Source organism: Apteryx rowi, unplaced genomic scaffold (genome assembly GCF_003343035.1).
Source record: "Apteryx rowi isolate R43461 unplaced genomic scaffold, aptRow1 scaffold_190, whole genome shotgun sequence".
NCBI classification, from domain to species: domain Eukaryota; kingdom Metazoa; phylum Chordata; class Aves; order Apterygiformes; family Apterygidae; genus Apteryx; species Apteryx rowi.
In genome coordinates, this window is record NW_020448197.1 from 551,521 (window position 1) to 567,399 (window position 15,879).

At 69.4% G+C, this 15,879-nt stretch overlaps 4 protein-coding genes across 5 annotated transcripts in view; 1 reads left to right on the forward strand and 3 right to left on the reverse strand.

Annotated features, from left to right (window-relative positions):
- The window catches only part of CEP85 (centrosomal protein 85), a 13,950-nt gene extending 13,878 nt beyond the window's left edge, over positions 1-72 (reverse strand). The window contains exon 1 of one of the 2 annotated variants that reach the window (XM_026062585.1): positions 17-72. The gene's annotated coding sequence lies outside the window, so the exon portion shown is untranslated. The remainder of the gene's footprint in view (positions 1-16) is intronic. The other variant, XM_026062586.1, reaches the window with a different exon arrangement.
- Positions 73-1,216: 1,144 nt separating this feature from the next.
- Positions 1,217-8,565, reverse strand: CNKSR1 (connector enhancer of kinase suppressor of Ras 1). The gene is made up of 21 exons (XM_026062528.1): positions 8,514-8,565; positions 8,474-8,476; positions 7,998-8,155; positions 7,702-7,892; positions 7,502-7,586; positions 7,041-7,082; positions 6,705-6,962; positions 6,179-6,247; positions 5,746-5,865; positions 5,501-5,580; positions 4,767-4,874; positions 4,445-4,628; positions 4,138-4,168; positions 3,840-4,012; positions 3,631-3,704; positions 3,172-3,243; positions 2,988-3,061; positions 2,583-2,647; positions 2,390-2,504; positions 1,915-2,096; positions 1,217-1,836 (listed from the first exon to the last, which is right to left on the reverse strand). The coding sequence occupies exons 1-21, from the start codon at positions 8,563-8,565 to the stop codon at positions 1,636-1,638; spliced, it is 2,337 nt and encodes a 778-aa protein (XP_025918313.1). The 3' UTR covers positions 1,217-1,635.
- A 3,446-nt stretch (positions 8,566-12,011) lies between these two features.
- Positions 12,012-13,363, reverse strand: ZNF593 (zinc finger protein 593). The gene is made up of 3 exons (XM_026062546.1): positions 13,167-13,363; positions 12,793-12,855; positions 12,012-12,561 (listed from the first exon to the last, which is right to left on the reverse strand). Exons 1-3 carry the CDS (start codon positions 13,361-13,363, stop codon positions 12,420-12,422), a joined length of 402 nt encoding a protein of 133 aa, XP_025918331.1. The 3' UTR covers positions 12,012-12,419.
- A 1,078-nt stretch (positions 13,364-14,441) lies between these two features.
- On the forward strand, positions 14,442-15,542 carry CUNH1orf232 (chromosome unknown C1orf232 homolog). The gene is made up of 4 exons (XM_026062424.1): positions 14,442-14,519; positions 14,611-14,697; positions 14,811-14,908; positions 15,266-15,542. The coding sequence occupies exons 1-4, from the start codon at positions 14,445-14,447 to the stop codon at positions 15,540-15,542; spliced, it is 537 nt and encodes a 178-aa protein (XP_025918209.1). The 5' UTR covers positions 14,442-14,444.
- The last annotated feature ends 337 nt before the right edge of the window (positions 15,543-15,879 follow it).

Consider the following 15,879-nt stretch of genomic DNA (forward strand, 5'->3'; position numbering starts at 1 on the left):
GGCCCGACCCCCTCACCTGGCTCCGCCGCGGCGCCCGCGCTGCCCCCGCGCGCCGCGACCGTTACAGCCGCGCGGGGCGGGGGTGAAGGGGGAAGGGGAGGCGCCACGCTCCCTTCCCTCGCCCGCAGCCTATCGGGCGCGCCGGCCCCTCCCACCGCCCTCCCTCATTGGCTCGCCGGCAATGCCCATCCCCGCCCCAGAGCTTCGCGGGGGCAGCGACGGCTGCTGGGAGAGGAAAACTGTCCGCAGCCGCCACCCGTAGGGCGCGCAGGGAGGGAGCGTGCCTGAAAGAGAGGCGCGGGCAGCGTTCCCCCTTGCTAAGCCACGCCCCACTACCTTCGACCACGCCCTCCGCGATATTGGCCGCGCCCCCTCCCTGGCTGCCCCCCCCCCCCCCGCGCGCTTGCGCAGTACCGCCCCCGGCGCCGCCCGAGGAAGGTGGAGGTCGCGGAGCTCTGCCCCGGCCCCCCACGGTTCCTCACACGTTTTCCCACATGTTGCACCACACGGTACCTCACACGCTCCCCCTGCCCCAGCCTGCCGTGCCAGGGCAGCCACCCTCCCTCACGCCTCAGCCCACCGGGGCCCTCGGCGGCCCCTCGTCACGCCTGGCTGCGGACGGGGCCGGCCGCCATCACGCCGTGGGGTCGCCTTCCCCGCGCCTCGCTTGGAGAGGCGGTGGTGGCGATGGGGACCCTGGYGCTGGCCCCCGTGGGCTGGGTGCTGCTGCTGGCGGCCACGGCCGCCCCGCGGTGGCGGGAGCTGCCCCAGGGGCCTGGCTGCCCCGCGACGCCGCCTTCAGCGAGGGCCTCTGCGAGAGCTGCGTGGAGGCGCCGGCCCGGGGCGGCCTGTCGCGCCCTGCCCGAGGAGCCGGCCCGTCTCTGGCCCCTGCGGGCAGCCGCCGTGAGCTCGCTGCTCCTGGGGGCTCTGGTGGGCTCCACCGCCCCGGCCTGGCCTGGCCTGGCCTGGCGGCGGCCGCCCTGCACCAGGGCGCCACCTCCTACGCGTCTCACCGGGTGCTGGAGGAACTGGCCGGCCCGCAGACCCCGCCGGCCGACCCCTTCCGCCTGGGCACCCCGTGGGCGAGCAGAGCGGGACGTGGAGGATGGAAGGATGCCACAGGRCCAGGAGGGCAGAGGAGGAAGGTGGCACATGGCACCGGTAGGGGCTAGCTGTCACTGCAGGGACGTTTCATAGAGAACAAGACACAATCGGCCCTCGTCAAAGCAGTTTTATTTACAGCAGAAGGGACCCAGGCCTGGCCAGCTGCAGGCACCATGCTGGCACGCGAGTCGGGGGCACGAGGGCCACGTTCCTCCAGGAAAAGGCCCTCGTTGCCAATGTGGAGCCAAGGCAAAGCATCCTTGAAGAAAGCAAGACTCTGTGCTGTCACAGCAATGTCCTGTTTCAATGAGTGGAGAGGTAGCAGAAGCCACTTCTCATACAAGAAGTCCATGCTCAGGTCTCTGCCTTCAAAAATTATGTAAATCCCCCACCATGCACCCACCCTGTGCTGTGGGACCAGCCGGGACAGGAAGAGCATCGTCTTTGCTCCTGCAGCACCGTGTTTTCTAATGGGATAGATGTGTGCTGGAGAGGTCCAGCAGGGAGGGACCAGCGGCTCTTGGTGGGGTGTCATGGTTTGGCCGCTTCTTGCATTGGGCTGGGCTCGGCGCTGAGCCCCACATCGAGGTCCTGGTCCTGCTGACGCACCCACCACTCCCGCAGCTCCTGGTACAGGTCCTGGTGCTCTTCCTTCCAGCTCGTGAACTTCTCCGAGGTGAGCGTGGCATCGCTGAGCAGCTGCTCCAGGACCTGCAGCTCTGTGAGCTTTGCCTGCAGAGAGGAAAGGAGCGTTTTAGGGACACCGAGCGTGGTCCAGGGCAGGGGCTGGGGAGGACCGGGGGCTCCCACCTTGAGCGTGCTCTGCAGGGCCCGCACCAGGTGCACCTTCTCGTTGATGAGGGGGTTCTTGTTGCGCTTGATGAAGGATTTGCGGTACTGCTCCTCCGTCAGGAACCGCTGCCTCCCGATGAGGGACACCCCCCCCTGCTTCAGGCACTGCATCAGGCTCTCRAGGTCCTCCCCAGAGGAGTCTAGGCGGCGAGAGGGGGGCACCACAGCATGGGGACAGCCCCAAACACCCGCAGGGTTGCCCTGCATACAACCTTGTCCCACGAGCATCCCAAACCCAAAGAGGAGACTGGGCCATAGATCAAAACGAGGGTGAAGATGCCCTGACATATGTCCCAACAGGCTTGCAAGGACTTGAATCAACCTCTCCCACCACCACACACACACGCAAAAGGATGGCCATGAGTTTGGTTAATGGGGATGGGGCCCCATCCAGCACAGGGCATGGATCACCCCAAGCACCCCCAGCACCTACCCATGGGTGAGCGGGGCCGGGGGCTGCCCTGGGGGCTGCTGGCTGCACTGCTGGGTTCGCCGCTGGCCAGGAAGAGCTGGGCTTTCTCCGGGGCACCTTGCAGCTTCCTCTTTGGCTGGAGGAGAGACGGGGCAGGAGGTGAGACAAGGCTGTCCCCTCTCCAGGATGTCCCCTTTCCCACAGGGCCACTTACGGAGTCGCAGCCATGCTTAGGAGAGTCGTCATCCGGGTCCTCAGCTTCCGTCTCGCTGTAGCAGTCTGGAGGCAACGAGGGAGGACGGTGGGACTGGAGGGGAGCAGGAAACCCCGGCCTGGTCCCCGCAGCGGGGCAGAGGCCAGGCTGCCCCTCCAGCCCTCCCAGGTTAAGCATCGCCGCCCCATCCCTCCCCTCAACCTCTCCTTGCCGGGAGAGGCAGTTCCCACGCTTTTCTCCCAGCTCATGGGCAAAGCTCCTAGTGCCTCCAYGCAGGAACCCAACCGCGAGGCATCGCTGCCGCGTGACCCCCTGGGCCCCCCAGCCCCACGACTCCCCACCTCCCCGGGGGGAACCGACCCCTTCTCCCACCCCACGGCCTGTCCTGGGAAAGGCTGCGCTTACCTTCCTCCCTGTGCGGGACCGACTGGTGGGCCAGCGTGTACTTCGTTTTGGCTGTTATCAGGTGACTGACCCACCTGGGGAAAAGACAGACGGACGGTCACGGCCAGCACGCTCCACCCATGGCCCGAGCCACTGCCAGCCGCGGGACTGCGTCTGTGGCGGGACCGGCACGGGCGTTACTCACATGCTCAAATCAGCCAGCGTTTCTGCAGCGAAGATGAAGGGCTTGTACGTCTCATGGGAGAGCTGGAAAACACTGGAAGAAGGGCGAGGGGGCAGCTGTGTTCGCTGCTGCTTCTCCGGGGTCACCCACGACCACAGGCAGCCCTAAGCCCCCTTCCAGCCTCCCCATGCCAGCGGCCTTCCCCCTCCCAATCCAGCCTGCAGGTTTGGGCTGCCGTTTTCCCTGACGTCGGAGATGCTCTGGATACAGCCTGCCCTTGGCAACATCTCAGAGAACGCCAGGAACGCAATGCACGTCTTGCACCACAACACGGCCAGTCCTACCGGCGCAGCCGCGACCCCTCCAGTGCTGTGCCGGGACGGTCAGGTGGCACCTGGCAGGGTACGCTTCGGAGAGCATCCCGCCCACGGGAAGGTCTGTGGCAAGACGGCCGAGACGATGGCCCCGACACCCACTCACTATTTCTTCTTCTGCTCCCGCGTGCTCTCCAGATCGTAGGTGGCCACGTTGATGAGACCCGCGGCCTTCTCATCCTGCAGGGCAAACACAGTGAGATCCACCACCATCCACTGCTCTCCAGCTTGCAGAGCCCGGCTGGCCCCACGCGTGTCTCCCAGCCACCCGGGGTCCGGCCCCGGGCGTGAGGACGCCCGGCGAGCTCCACTCACGTTGGGGTGGTTGTACCAGTAGAGCGTGTGGCCTTTCAGCACAAACCAGCAGCGCTTCCACTTCTGGGCCATGAAGCCCACGTGGTCCTTCTTCTTCAGGAGCCAGCCATCGCAGTCCACCCGGCCCAGGTCCCGGCACGAGACCCGCCGGCGGCTCAGCCTGGTCGCCACTCCTGTGGGAGGCAGGGGCAGTGGTGACACCTTTCCAGGAATGGGTGGCAGCTGCCCCGGAGCCCCAGGGGAGTCTTCTGCTCCGCTCCGGGGCCACGCGGCGTTTGGGGGGATTTGAGGAGCTCACCTTTAGGCCTGCGGCACGTCTCGGGGCTGCCCTGGGCGGGGAGACGGAGGCGAGCGGTCAGAGGCGATGGGGCAGGCGCGGGGCAGCGCAGCGTTGGGGCAGCCCCGGGCGCAGCCGAGCCCCCCGCCCCGAGCTGCGCCCGCCGCCCCGCRGGTCCCCCCTCGCCTGGCCGCTCTGCAAACCCTGCGGCACCGAGCTCAGCGGCTTAACGAGCCCCCGCGACGAGGGTTTTGCCTCTCGGCTCGGGCCGGACACAATGCCCGTCCTGTTCCCACCCCCAGCCTTGCTGGAAACCCCCAGGTCTCACCTCACCGGGGAGCTGGCCAGGCTCGGCACCCTGGCTGCCAGCCCCGCTCCCGGGAGCCGCCGGAGGGCCCAGCTCCGCGGGGCTGGCGGCAGCGAGGGCGCCCAGCGAGTGCGGGCTGCGTGGCGGCGTGCTGCTCCCCRGCACCGCGTCCTCCAAGGCACCTGTGGAGAGCGAGCCCGGAGCGCTCCAGCCTCCCCCGGCCCAGCTGTGGCCGAGCTGCCGTATCTCTGCTCCGCGGGACAGATCCGTATTCCGGACGGAGAAACTGCTTTTTCTCTGGATGCCCTCCCACTGCTCCCTACCGTCTCCGAGCAGTCCCTGCAGGAGGTCCCCAACGTCCTCGCCGGGCAGGCTGGAGTCTCGCTCGTCCTCCTCGTCGGTGGCAGGGTCTGGCGCCGAGTCGGGCCCCGATTCCCAGTCGGCAGCCGCGCTGCGGGGAACAGAGATCCCTCGGGGTAAAAATCCCCTCCTGTCGGGGCCGGTCCTGCGGCCGCGGGAGCCGCGGAGGTGCCGACGCTGGGTCACGCRCTGCTGGCCTGGCTCACAGGTTGCTCGGGCACAGGCGTTTCTCCCTCCCCGGAAAAGCAGGGGAGGAGGGAGAGCGGCGGCGCAGAGGAGCGACGAGGCACCGGCTAAACCAGCCCCTCTGCTTTTTTGCCCCAGTGAGGAAATCAAGGCACAGTCCAGCGCCTCCAGCCCGGGCTCGGAGCGTTTGCCTCGGACGGAAGTGCCAGCGGCAGGCGACGGCTCTGCGAAAGCCTTTCCATTCCGGGAGTGGAGAAGGGTCATTTCTAAATATAGCTGCAACCCCCATTAAAATGTTACCAAGGGACTTAATTACAAACAGAGTCTTTTTTTTTTTTCCTCCTTAAGACTCTTGGCAGCTTCCCGGGATGCTTGCACAAATCTTACTCTCCGCTGCATCGCTCCCAGCCCGGGTTTTCCACCCAGGCAGAGCTGGGAAGGGGCAGTGGATGCTCCCAAACACCCGTGGGCTTTGCAAGGCTGGGGTTTCCCGGCGGCGAGCGCGGCACTCCGGGGCGTTGCGGGGCTCACCTGGAGCTCAGCGACGTGGGGCTGCCGGGGTGCTCGCTGCTCGTGGCGCCGGCGGGATCCGCAGCATCCGAGCAGGCTCCCTGCGGGACGGCGCGTCAGTCCCAGCCTGCGTCCCGCCAGCGCATCCCGCTCAGAGACAACCCCCCCACACACACCGGCGTTTTTAGGTGGGAGCTGCCCAGCTCGGAGCACCCCTGCCCGCCTCCCRGCGCCGGGGCTGTCCTGGGGGCGCTGGGATCGCTCACCGGCTGCCGGGCAGCCCGGGGGGAGCCGGCGAGGCTCAGGGGGATCTTCTTCAGCACCAGCGTGGCCCCGCTCGGCTTCTCCAGCAGCTTCTTTGCCAGGTTGGCGGGCGTCCAGCCCACCTGCAAACGGCACCGGCCACCGGCGCTCAGCCCCGGCCCCGCGCCGGGGAGCCCCCGGCCCCCGCCCAGGCTCCYGCCGTGCAGCTCCTCCGCGGACGCATCCCTGCATCCTGCAAAGCAGCCGCTCCGGGAGGGGGACGGCGCGAGGCAGGAGYGATGCTTCCCAGGAAACCCGGCGAKGCAGGGGCTCCCCGGGCAAAATTTCCCTGCCCAGAAATCAGCCCCCTCCGGCAGCCGGGAAGAGGTCGGCGCCCCCGAATCCCAGCAGCGGCTCTGCACGATGCTGCCGGCCCCCCGAAGCCGCCGGACTCACCACGACCTGCTCGTTGACCTGCACGATCTCGTCTCCGGGCAGGATGGGGGGGCCGTGYACGGCCAGCGCCTGGGGGCAGAGGGGAGGTGGCGGGAGCGGGCGCCGCGGCGRCTGCCCCCTGGGAAGCGCCCGAGGCGCTCGCGCCGCCGGCCGRGCTACGGCTGGGGTAAATCAGCGGGGCTTTGCAAAGTGGGGGTTAAACATTAACCGGCAGGCCTGACCTTTTGGGCCATGCCGGGCGGCCGGCAGGAGCGAGCCCAGGGGCTGGAGGAATCRCGGAGCGGGSCTCCCGCTGCAGCCCGGCTCGTGCTCACTCATGAGATGAGTTGCACGGGCTCAGCTGCGCGCAGCTGCCCGGCCTGTTCTGGGTCAGGGGGCCGGATTGGGACTCTAAGAGGCGYGCAGGATCCGGCCTGCCAGGTCACAGCCAGGACAGGCGATATTCCCCATTGCATTCCCACTCCGCATTGCAGGGGGACGGGGTGGCCCGGGGAGGGGGGGAGGTGATAGACAGCCCCCAACTCACCTCCGAGGCGGTCCCCGATATGAAGTGCAGGCCGGAGCTGGTGGACGTGATGTCCAGGTCCTGCGGAGGGGGACGGGGAAGGGAGGCGTGAGCGGGGCGCCGGGGGCAGCCGGGGGCCGGGGGCGCCGGGACACTCACCAGCGCGGCAGCGGGCAGAGCCGGCGCCAGCCCCACGCACTGCAGCACGGCCGTGCGGTCCAGCAGCGCCCCGGGACTGCAGCCCACGATGCTCTCGCAGATGCCCACGATGTGCTGGCACTGGGGGCGACAGAGGGGGGCTGAGCGGGGGGGACCAAGGTGCCGGCAGCCCCGCCGCCGCCCGCCGCCTGCGCTTACGATCGACGGGATCCGGCCGTCCCTCTTGGCTGCCGGGCAGTCCTAGGAGGAGAGCAAGGWGCRGKGCTGAGCGCGAGGGCCRCCGCRGGCAGCGCTGGCTCCGGAYGGCACSCAAGGGACCAGCCTGGGGTGCCTAYGGGTGGCTGGACCCCGCTCCAACACTGGTGGGTTTGGGGATCGCCGTGCCGCCTCCTCCTCCTCCTCATGGGAGCCCGCCGGAGCCACTTTCCTGGCGCAGCCTGGGCCATCCCAGCCGGGGTCCCCACGGGAAAACCGCGCTCCCTGGGGATAACAGGCCCCACGACCCCCCCGTGCCGTGTCCCCCATGGCCCCAGGCGCTGCGGCTCTTGCACACCTGCCTCCAGCACGCAGAGGCTTCGGGATGGGGAGAGCCCAGCTCCCGCCCGGTGCCGTGCCCATCCCCGGGGCCTCGGGGCAGCGCAGCCGTCCGCGGCGCTCACCTCCTGCAGCGCCTCCACCAGCTCCGCGCAGAGGAAGACGATGTCGCGGCTGGCCGAGTAGTCGTTCAGGGTGGAGAAGAGGTACCTGGAGGGCGCGGGAGGGAGAYGGGCAGGCGGATCAGGAGCAGGCGGAGGGCACCCCGCGCCCATGGGCACCCCGGGCGCCGGCACCGAGGGCCGCCCGCCCTCCCGGCCCCAACCTGTTGAGCCAGGAGAAGAGCCCCTTGGCGGCCCCGACGAGGTCCACGACGGAGGCCAGCAGGTCGAGGGAGGGCGGCCGCAGCGCGGCCCCGGCGCTCCGCTCGCCCAGCGCCAGGGCTTGCGCCCGGCACGCCAGCGCCCGCAGCTTCTCCGTCAGCGTCCGCAGGCTGGTGCTCGCCAGCTCCTCGTCCTGGCACGGGAAAGAGGCGCCGGGTGACACCGGATGATGCTCCCCGCATCCGGCCCCGGCAAGCGGGGATGCCCCGGGGTGGGAGAGGGGGTCGGCGGCACTCACCAGCGCTCGCAGCTGCTCCACGGCCTCCAGCAGCAGCTCCTGGTGCCCCACGCGCCGCACGCCCAGCGCCTCCAGCGCGCCCGCCGACAGCCGCAGCACCGCCGCCCCGGGCAGCCCCCAGGCCTCGAAGGGGTAGCCCTGCACCGCCGCGTCCAGCCCTGCCCGAGACGCGCCGCCCTCGTAAATCCCCCCCCCCACACACACACACCCGGGGCGCAGCCGGATGCCGGGCGCCGCCTTGCCACGGAATGAGTCTGCCAGGTCTCAGCCCGCTGGGGCCGGCCCCAGCCCCAGCCGGCCTCGCAGGCTGGATTCGGGGGGGGGGGGGGGAATGACTGTGCGGTTGAACCCCCCCCCCCAGCCCCGCTCCGAGGATGGGAAGCGGCACCTCACGCCGTCCCGGGGCGAGAGGGGCGGCTCTGACCCCCACCCCAACCCCCACCCCATGCCCCCCCCGGGGTCCCCGCCGGTGTCACCCGCTGGCACCCGGGGGTGGCCCGGCCGGGGGCCGCTCACCTCGGAGCCAGGCGGCCGCCTGCGCGGGGCTCCAGGCGCCGACGGGCTCCATCGCCGCCGCGGCCCGGAACAGCGGCGGGGCCCAGGCGGCAGCCGGCTCACCTGCGCCAGGTGAGGCCTCCCCGATTGGCGCGCTGGGCCGCCGCTCCGCCGCAGAGCCCGCCCCCGGTGACGCCCCACTGCCTCCCAGTGGCGCCCAGTACCACCCAGTACCCCCCCCCACACACACACCCGGCTCTGCTCACCCTGCACAGCGGGCAGAGCCCAGCCCAACGCCGTCCCCGTTGCAGCCCACCGAGACCCCCCCGAGGCGAGGGCCCCCCCCCCGTGCCTCAGTTTCCCCCGCCGTGGGGCCGGGCGCTGGCGCTTCGTCACCCAGTGCCGGTGACTCAGGCGGGACGGGCGGGCGTGCTGCCTCGGTTTCCCCGTTCCCAGGGCCGCTCTCCTCCCCTGCCGCCCCGCTGACTTATTTCCCCTCCGCGCCGGGCCCGAGCCGCCAGGCAGGAGACGGGCAGCTGCGGGAATGCGCCCCCCGGCCCRCCGTGCCTCGGTTTCCCCCCGAGCAGGCAGCCGGCTCCCAGGGGTCAGGCTTTCCCCCCTTCCTTTGCCGGTGGGGAAACTGAGGCACAGGGCAGCGCACGCACGCGGCCCTGCGGAGAGGCCGCCCCGCGCCCAGCCGGGCTCCGCCGAGCCCCAGACCTCCCCCTGGCTCGCACAGGAGCTCGGCTCTCCCGGCAGCCGCCTCGGCGGGGCCGTCCCCCCCCTCGCCCGCCCGTGCGCTTGGGGGAGCAGCGCGCGCTGATCACTGCTGACAGCTGCTGCCGGGCGGCCGCGCCGCGATTTCGGAGCTGGGGCGCGGGTGAGGGCCGGGCCCCATGGTTCGCCTGGGGAAGGGGCTCGGGGGGGGGTCCCACGCGGTGCAGCCCCATTCCTGGATGATGGAGCCRGGGGGCCCCCGATCCCGCTGATCTCCGCGCACAGCCGTGCCAGCCGCAGGCCTTTCCTCCTGCCTCGCGTCTCTCCTCTTCCTCCCGCAGCTGCCCGTCACCCTTCCCGCAGCGCCATGATCATCCGCCCGAGACGCTTAACCCCGGGGTATTTTCGGCTGCTCCAGGTAAGGGTCGAGCCRAGGGGGGCTGCATTTGTGGGGACCCCTCGGCACCCGCGAGCCCTGCCGGCCGCCAGGAGCGATGCCGGCCCTAGCCTGGCTGCGAGGGGCAGCGTTGGGTGCCAGCACCGAAGGCAAAGCCCTCGATGCTTCTTCCGAGCACTGCCAGGACTTTCGGGGCCCGGAGACATGGCCCTTCGCGCGGCCCCCAGGCTCGCCCAGCGCACCCCCCAGGCCCCCTGATTTCCATCCCCGGGGCGGTTTCGGGCAGCAGCGCGGCTCTGGGTCTCGCAGYGCTCTCCTCTCCTCCCGCAGATGCAGCTGGCAGGGGGGCGAGCGGCGGAGCCCGGGGATCGGCTGGTGAATCACCTGGCCTTGCTGCTGGCCGCCGCGGGGCTGAGCCTCTCCTACTACAGCGCCCGGCGCATGGCCGGCCCCGCCAAAGCCTCCCCGGAGCCGTGAGGCCGGGGCCGGCCGGGGCTGGCAGTGCTGCCTGGCCCAGGGACGGTCCGCGGCTCCAGCGACACCGCATCCCACCCTGCTCTCTCCAGCCGAGCCCCAAGGCGGTGGCACGGGAGCTGCCGGACCCGCTCTGCTCGCCAAACCCTGGCTGAGCGGAGCTGCCGGATGCGTCTCCTGACTCGCTCTCGCCTCATGGCTCCTTCCTGGCTCATCCGTGCTGCATCCTGCCCTTCCCCTCCACGCCTTGGCCTTTTGTTGCCCCGGAGCTGAGGGGACACATCTGTCCCCCTTTTGGGAGCTGGGACAAAGGATGGAAAAGTCAACYCAATTCCAACTCCAATCCCCCAACAAGACAAACCAATGCTGCGAGCTGGCAACCAGGGTCACTTCTGAGCCCTAGAGCTGCCAGGAGATGGAGAGTTGAGCCCTAAACTGAGCGGCTGGTGCGAAGCCAGGATCCAGCCACCATGAGACAACCGAGCCTCAGTGAGCAGAGAYGCACGGAAAGGAGGGCTGGGCGCAGCGGTCACCTCCATCTCCCCCCGCCCCGCTCCCAGGAGAGGGCCCAGGCGGCTCCTTGCACCTCGCTGGTAGCCACACGCAGGTCCCTCCCCGAACTGGCGTGGCGGCGCAGGGGAACGCGCTGCATCCGCAGCCGGCCCGGCTCCAATGAGCAGCCGCTCCTCCCTCCCRGCGGCTCAGCCAGCAGCCCCACGCCAGGCCAGCAGAAAGGAGGTCAGCGCAAAGCGCTGTTAGATAACAACAGAGCGGGGAGGGCTGGGACCAAGATCAGCCTCCGAACAAGAGGCTGGGGGCGGAAATGGGGACACAGGGTTGGCTCCCGTCTGAGAATTGCTGCACGGGCCTCGAGATAAAGAGCAGGAGCAGGGGGAGGATTTCCAGTCTCCCCAGGGACAGATAGGTCCCACCAGGATGGGAGACCACCAGCTTCCCACCCCTCCGCCTTGCACACCAAACCCCACGCAGCGAGCTGCAGCGTGGAAAGAAGCTGCCCCTAGCAGAGAGGGTTAGACACCAACAAGAGAGCTAGGTTTAATTGCCTGGATAACCCCGGGGGGAAGAAACGCGGTCAGTCTGCACGCGAATAAATCTTTCCCTTCTGAGCAAAGCCGCATTGTCTCGCTGCCTTTCTGCTGCCGCAGCTGAGCACTCCATCCTGTGGCTCRGCAGGAGGGACAAACCTTTCACCTGTTGTCTTAGTGCCACGGTTGTATCAGTTAAACCTGTTCTGCAGGAATTTACGGCAGTCGGTGGCGTTGCAACACGGCAGGCTGGCGCCGCACAGCAGAGGGAGGCCGAGCAGGGAGGGGCTGCCCTAGCAGGGACAGGGGAGCCCTGCGCAGGAAGGGAGCAGCGGCAGGCTGGGGGATACGGGGTGGGCACTGGATCGCACTGTACGCACGGCCCCACACCACTGCTCTCTGGCGCCAGGCACTGCGTTTTAGCGGGCGGAAGCCTGGCAGTGTTCCCACCGGGAATGCATCAGCTCTCCCTGCTCAAAGCCCACAAGGGATCAGGACCCACCCCGTGAGCCCAAACCAGGCAGGGCCAGAAGCGCAAAGAGCTGCTTGCGATAGACCCAAGGGCTTGGAGAGCAGTTTGTTCAAGCACGCAGTCTCCCCCAAAAGCAGCTTGTGTGCTGCATCTGCTACCAGCACGCTGGGATCCCCCTCGCCGGGGGCAAAGCAGAGGGAGCTTTACTTTCCTGTCAGGGCAGGAGACCTGTGATGAGGCCATTGCTACAAACTGGTAGACACTCGGGGATRTTTCACTTTAAGTGTTCAGGAAAAGCTTAAGACCAAGAGATTACCCTCAATCCAGAAGGGCGGCTGCCCTCGCTTCCTCAGCACTGCCCCAAGCCAGAGCCTGGATCACACTAGCAAAGAACTGCATTCAACACTGCCAGCCTGTTGATTAACACACTTTAATGGGTGACTTACAGGTGTCAACCTCTAACCCAAGGAGAAGTATCTAAAAACTGCTCTAAAACCAAAGAGATGAGTGCACAGTTGAGCTAACATTTACACCAAGAAGCTGCTTGTCCCTTCCCCAGGAAGGAGAATGCACAGCCTGCTGTCAGGCACACAGTACACAAGTGTCCTCCCCAGCGAGGACATCCAAGGTCTCTCTGGCTGCCTTCTCCTCATTAGCGCTTCAGCGAGGAAAGCTGCCAGGAAAACTGTTCGGTTTGGTTGCTAGGAGGCTGGAATAGAGCTCGTTTTCCTCACAGGGCTCAGTAAAAGGATACCCTTTTTGCAGCACTGTAACAAAGGCACCTGCAAATAGGGCAGCCCTGGCCCTTTAGTCCACTGCACTCAGCTGGATGCCTCCATCTCGATTTCCTCATCGATCGGTTGGGTCTGTACTTCTACCTTCTTTGGAGGGATGTAGGATCCCATTCCAGCTGCTCTCTCTGCCTCCTCCTGGGTGTACGGCTCCTCACTCAGCTGCTTCAACCTGAAAAGAAGGCAGAAATGACTGTTGAAACTACCTCTGCCAGTTCTGATCTTCAACTGAACCTCCTTAAAACAAGCCAACCCCCCCCCACTGACTGGCCCAGAACTGACACCACCAGCCTCACCCTGGCAAAGCTGGGGACGCACAGAGCCCTGGGGCTGCAGCCCCAGCTCCAGGGGTGGAATGAAGACCCGCACGGGCGGCTCACAGCACGGCAGGGGCCCCCCTTACCTTTTCTTGTGCACCTTGGACCTGAAGTGCTCCTTCATGCTGGTCAGATCCACAAAGTAGCGCCTGTAGGGAGAGACTGAAGGTCAGAGGACCCCAAGGCAGGAGCCGGGCTGGGGACAGGGAGCAACAGGCGAGCCCAGGCACCTCCGAGGATCTCTCGTGTGAGGGACCCGCTCCCCCTGCCCAGGCCCAGCAGCCAGGGCACCCTGGGACCCCCCCCCCCGCCATGGGGCCAGAACACTCCCCCCCTACCAGCCTGCCCTGGGTTGGGCAACCTCCATCCTCTCCTGGGACAAACTACCCACGGGCTAGAGCAGCCCCCCCCCCCGCCGTTAGCCGTTTCGGCCGTTATCCCCCCCCGCCCGGTGACGCACGCGCAGTGCAGGCAGTAGAACTGCGCGCAGCCCGGCAGGTCGGGGTCGGGCTCCTGCTGCAGCAGCCTGGCGGCGACGTCGGGCCGCAGGTCCGCGTGGATCTCGTCCAGGTCCCGGCGGCGCCGCTTCGCCTTGCCCTGGCGGCCCAGGGAGCGGGCGCGGTGCGCGCCGGTGCGGCGGCTGCTCCGCGGCGACATGGCGGCGGCGGCGGCGCCCGATGATGACGTCATCGAACCGCGCCGCACGGCGGGGAGGGAGGGGAGGTGTCAGGCCCCGCCCCTAGGCGTCAKGCCCCGCCCCCTCCCGCAGGCCCCGCCCCGCCCCAGCCCCACGCGGGACTCGGCGCCCCGCGGCCCGTCGCGCTCCCACGTGGCCGCCGCGCCGGGGCCGCCGGGCCCCAAACCCCGGCCCTGCCCGGCCCCCCTCGTCCCCCCAGGCCCAGTGCTTGCGCCCTGCAGCATGGCCGACCCCCGGGAGGGCCGTGTCCCCCCAAAACCCCGTGGCTCCCCCCAGGCTTTGGCCCCGCACCGGGGCATCGTGGCCTCCTCGAAGTGCGGCACCGCCCTGGGGACGGTCTGGGGCCATGGGGGTGGGACAGGCCCCGCTGTCACCCCCCCGCTGCCCCCGGGGCCCGGCCTCGAGGCGAGGGGTGACCCCGGGGCCGGCGCTGCTCCAACCACTGCTGCGACGAGCTGGGGCGGGCTCAGCAGGCCGGGCCCTGCCGGAGCCGGGGCCGAGGCGTCCCGCAGCCACCGCGGTGCTTATCGAGTGCCCCCGCGGAGCCCCGGGCACAGGGGCCGCGTCCGCCCGCCGGCCCCCAGCGATCGCCTTACCGCCCGCCCCGGGGGATCAATAATACATGGGGAGCCGCGGCGCGGCGGGGAGGGGGCCGCGGCGGGTCCCCCGTGCCAGCTCTCAACGCTGCGGGGCCGGGGACTGGCCCGGGGAGACGGGGGACCCCGCGGGGTGAGGGGCCCCGGGGCGCAGGGAGGGCCAGGGGCTGGGACGGCAGGTTTGGGGGTGGCCGGAGCAGCCGCCCCCGCTCTGCCCCCTCCCCAGCACCCGGCCCGGCTCGGGTTCCTCTTTGTGCAGCTGAGGCGGCTCCTGCAATTTTAATGAAGACACCGGATCCCCGGGGCGGTGTGTGTGTGTGGGGGGGGGGGCCGTGCCCCCACCGCCCCCCACGCCAGCCCCGCCGGGGTGGCAGCCYGGCCCCGGTGACAGGCACGCGGGGCTCCCCGGCACCTGGGCGAGCGGCCGGCGCCTGAGCCCATCACCATGACTCAGGCCTTCTGGAGGCTCTACAAGTCCAAAGTGCTGCAGACACTGGGCGGCGAGCGGGCGGACGAGGAGGTGGGGCCGGCGCCATGGGGACCCCAAAGCGGGGTCAACCCCCCGTCCCCGTCCCCGTCCCCCCAATCCCTCACTTTGGGCTGCGTTGCAGGCGGAGCCCCCCGAGCTGATGGAGACGGCGGAGGCGCCGGTGCTGACGGAGGAGGCATCCAGCCCCGTGTCCCAGCTGGCGCGCAAGGTGAGGCCAGGTGCCCCAGGGTGCCCCAAGGGCTGGGACGCGGGGTTGGGGCGCCCCGAGGCCGCAGCGAGGGGCTGCCGGGCCGGGTGAGTGGCGCCGTGCCTCGTCCGCAGGTGCAGGGGGTGGGAGCCAAGGGCTGGCACACGCTCTCGTCCCTCTTCAGCCGCGAGGACGAACACCAGCTGCTCAGCCCGGAGCCCTACGCCGACCAGTAAGTCGGATCCCGCGCGGCGCCCCGGGGGACCCCCGGGCTCAGTCCCCCCCAGCCGGGGCCATGTCCCGGCTCTCCTCCGGGGCCCCGCGCGGTCCCATGTCCCAGTGGGACGCTCCAGCGTGTCCCGCTGCTCCGTATCGCTCGATTTGCGCGTCCATCCCGTCGCCCGCGGGCTCCGTCCCCTGCCAAAGACCAAGGGGTTGGAGCAGGGCGACGGAGAGGGGGAGGAGAGGGGGAGGAGAGGGGTCCCCGCCGCCGTCCCCCGGCGGACGGAGGCAGTCGGATCCCAGCGCCCTTCTCCGGCCCCGGGACCCCGGCCCCCGAGCGCCGACGGCCCCCTCGCTGTCTCCCCAGCCCGCTGGCCGCCTCGCYGGCCGAGCTGCCCCCCGCCAAGGCGCCCAGCTTCTGGGACCTCTTCGCTACCAAGTGGCAGCGGGCTTCGGCGTCGGACGAGCYGGAGCCAGAGCCGGGCGAGAGCCCCGGGGAGCCCGGAGACCCCGCGGGCGACGGCGGCTCCTACACCAGCCCGGGCAGCAACCTGCGCGAGCCGGAGGAAGGCACCTTCAGGTGGGGTTTCCTGGCCGGAAAACTTGCCGAGATCCGGAATAAAAATGCTCCCAAGGGCAACTAGAGGAGGAGTCGCCCGGAAGGACTTTCTCTGGCAGCGCGGGCGGCCTCTGCAGCGCAGCCCCCATCCCCAGGCCAGGGCATCCCCCCGCCCTCACTTTGCAGCCTGCTCCGGACCCAGCCTGTCCCCCTTCCCCAACACTGCTTTTACCCCGGGATAAGGGAGCAGGGTAACTCCGCGGCAGGCGTTTGCAGTGAGTTTTGGCGGGTCTCTGCCTGCGTGGAGGTGTCTGCACTAAAGACCTCGAGGCGCCCCTTTTCCCCGAGCCGTGTCGAGCTTTCTTCGTCCCCGCCTGCGGCCGTCTCTCCGGGGCTGTTTGAACCCGCCGGGCTCTGCCCGC

Excerpts from the sequence above, each read along its gene's own strand:
- ZNF593 (XM_026062546.1), bottom strand. The coding sequence starts at position 13,363 with ATGTCGCCGCGGAGCAGCCGCCGCACCGGCGCGCACCGCGCCCGCTCC. Across the intron at positions 12,856-13,166 it reads TTCTACTGCCTGCACTGCGC|GCGCTACTTTGTGGATCTGA; the intron begins GTGCGTCACCGG and ends CTCTCCCTACAG. Across the intron at positions 12,562-12,792 it reads TCCAAGGTGCACAAGAAAAG|GTTGAAGCAGCTGAGTGAGG; the intron begins GTAAGGGGGGCC and ends CCTTCTTTTCAG.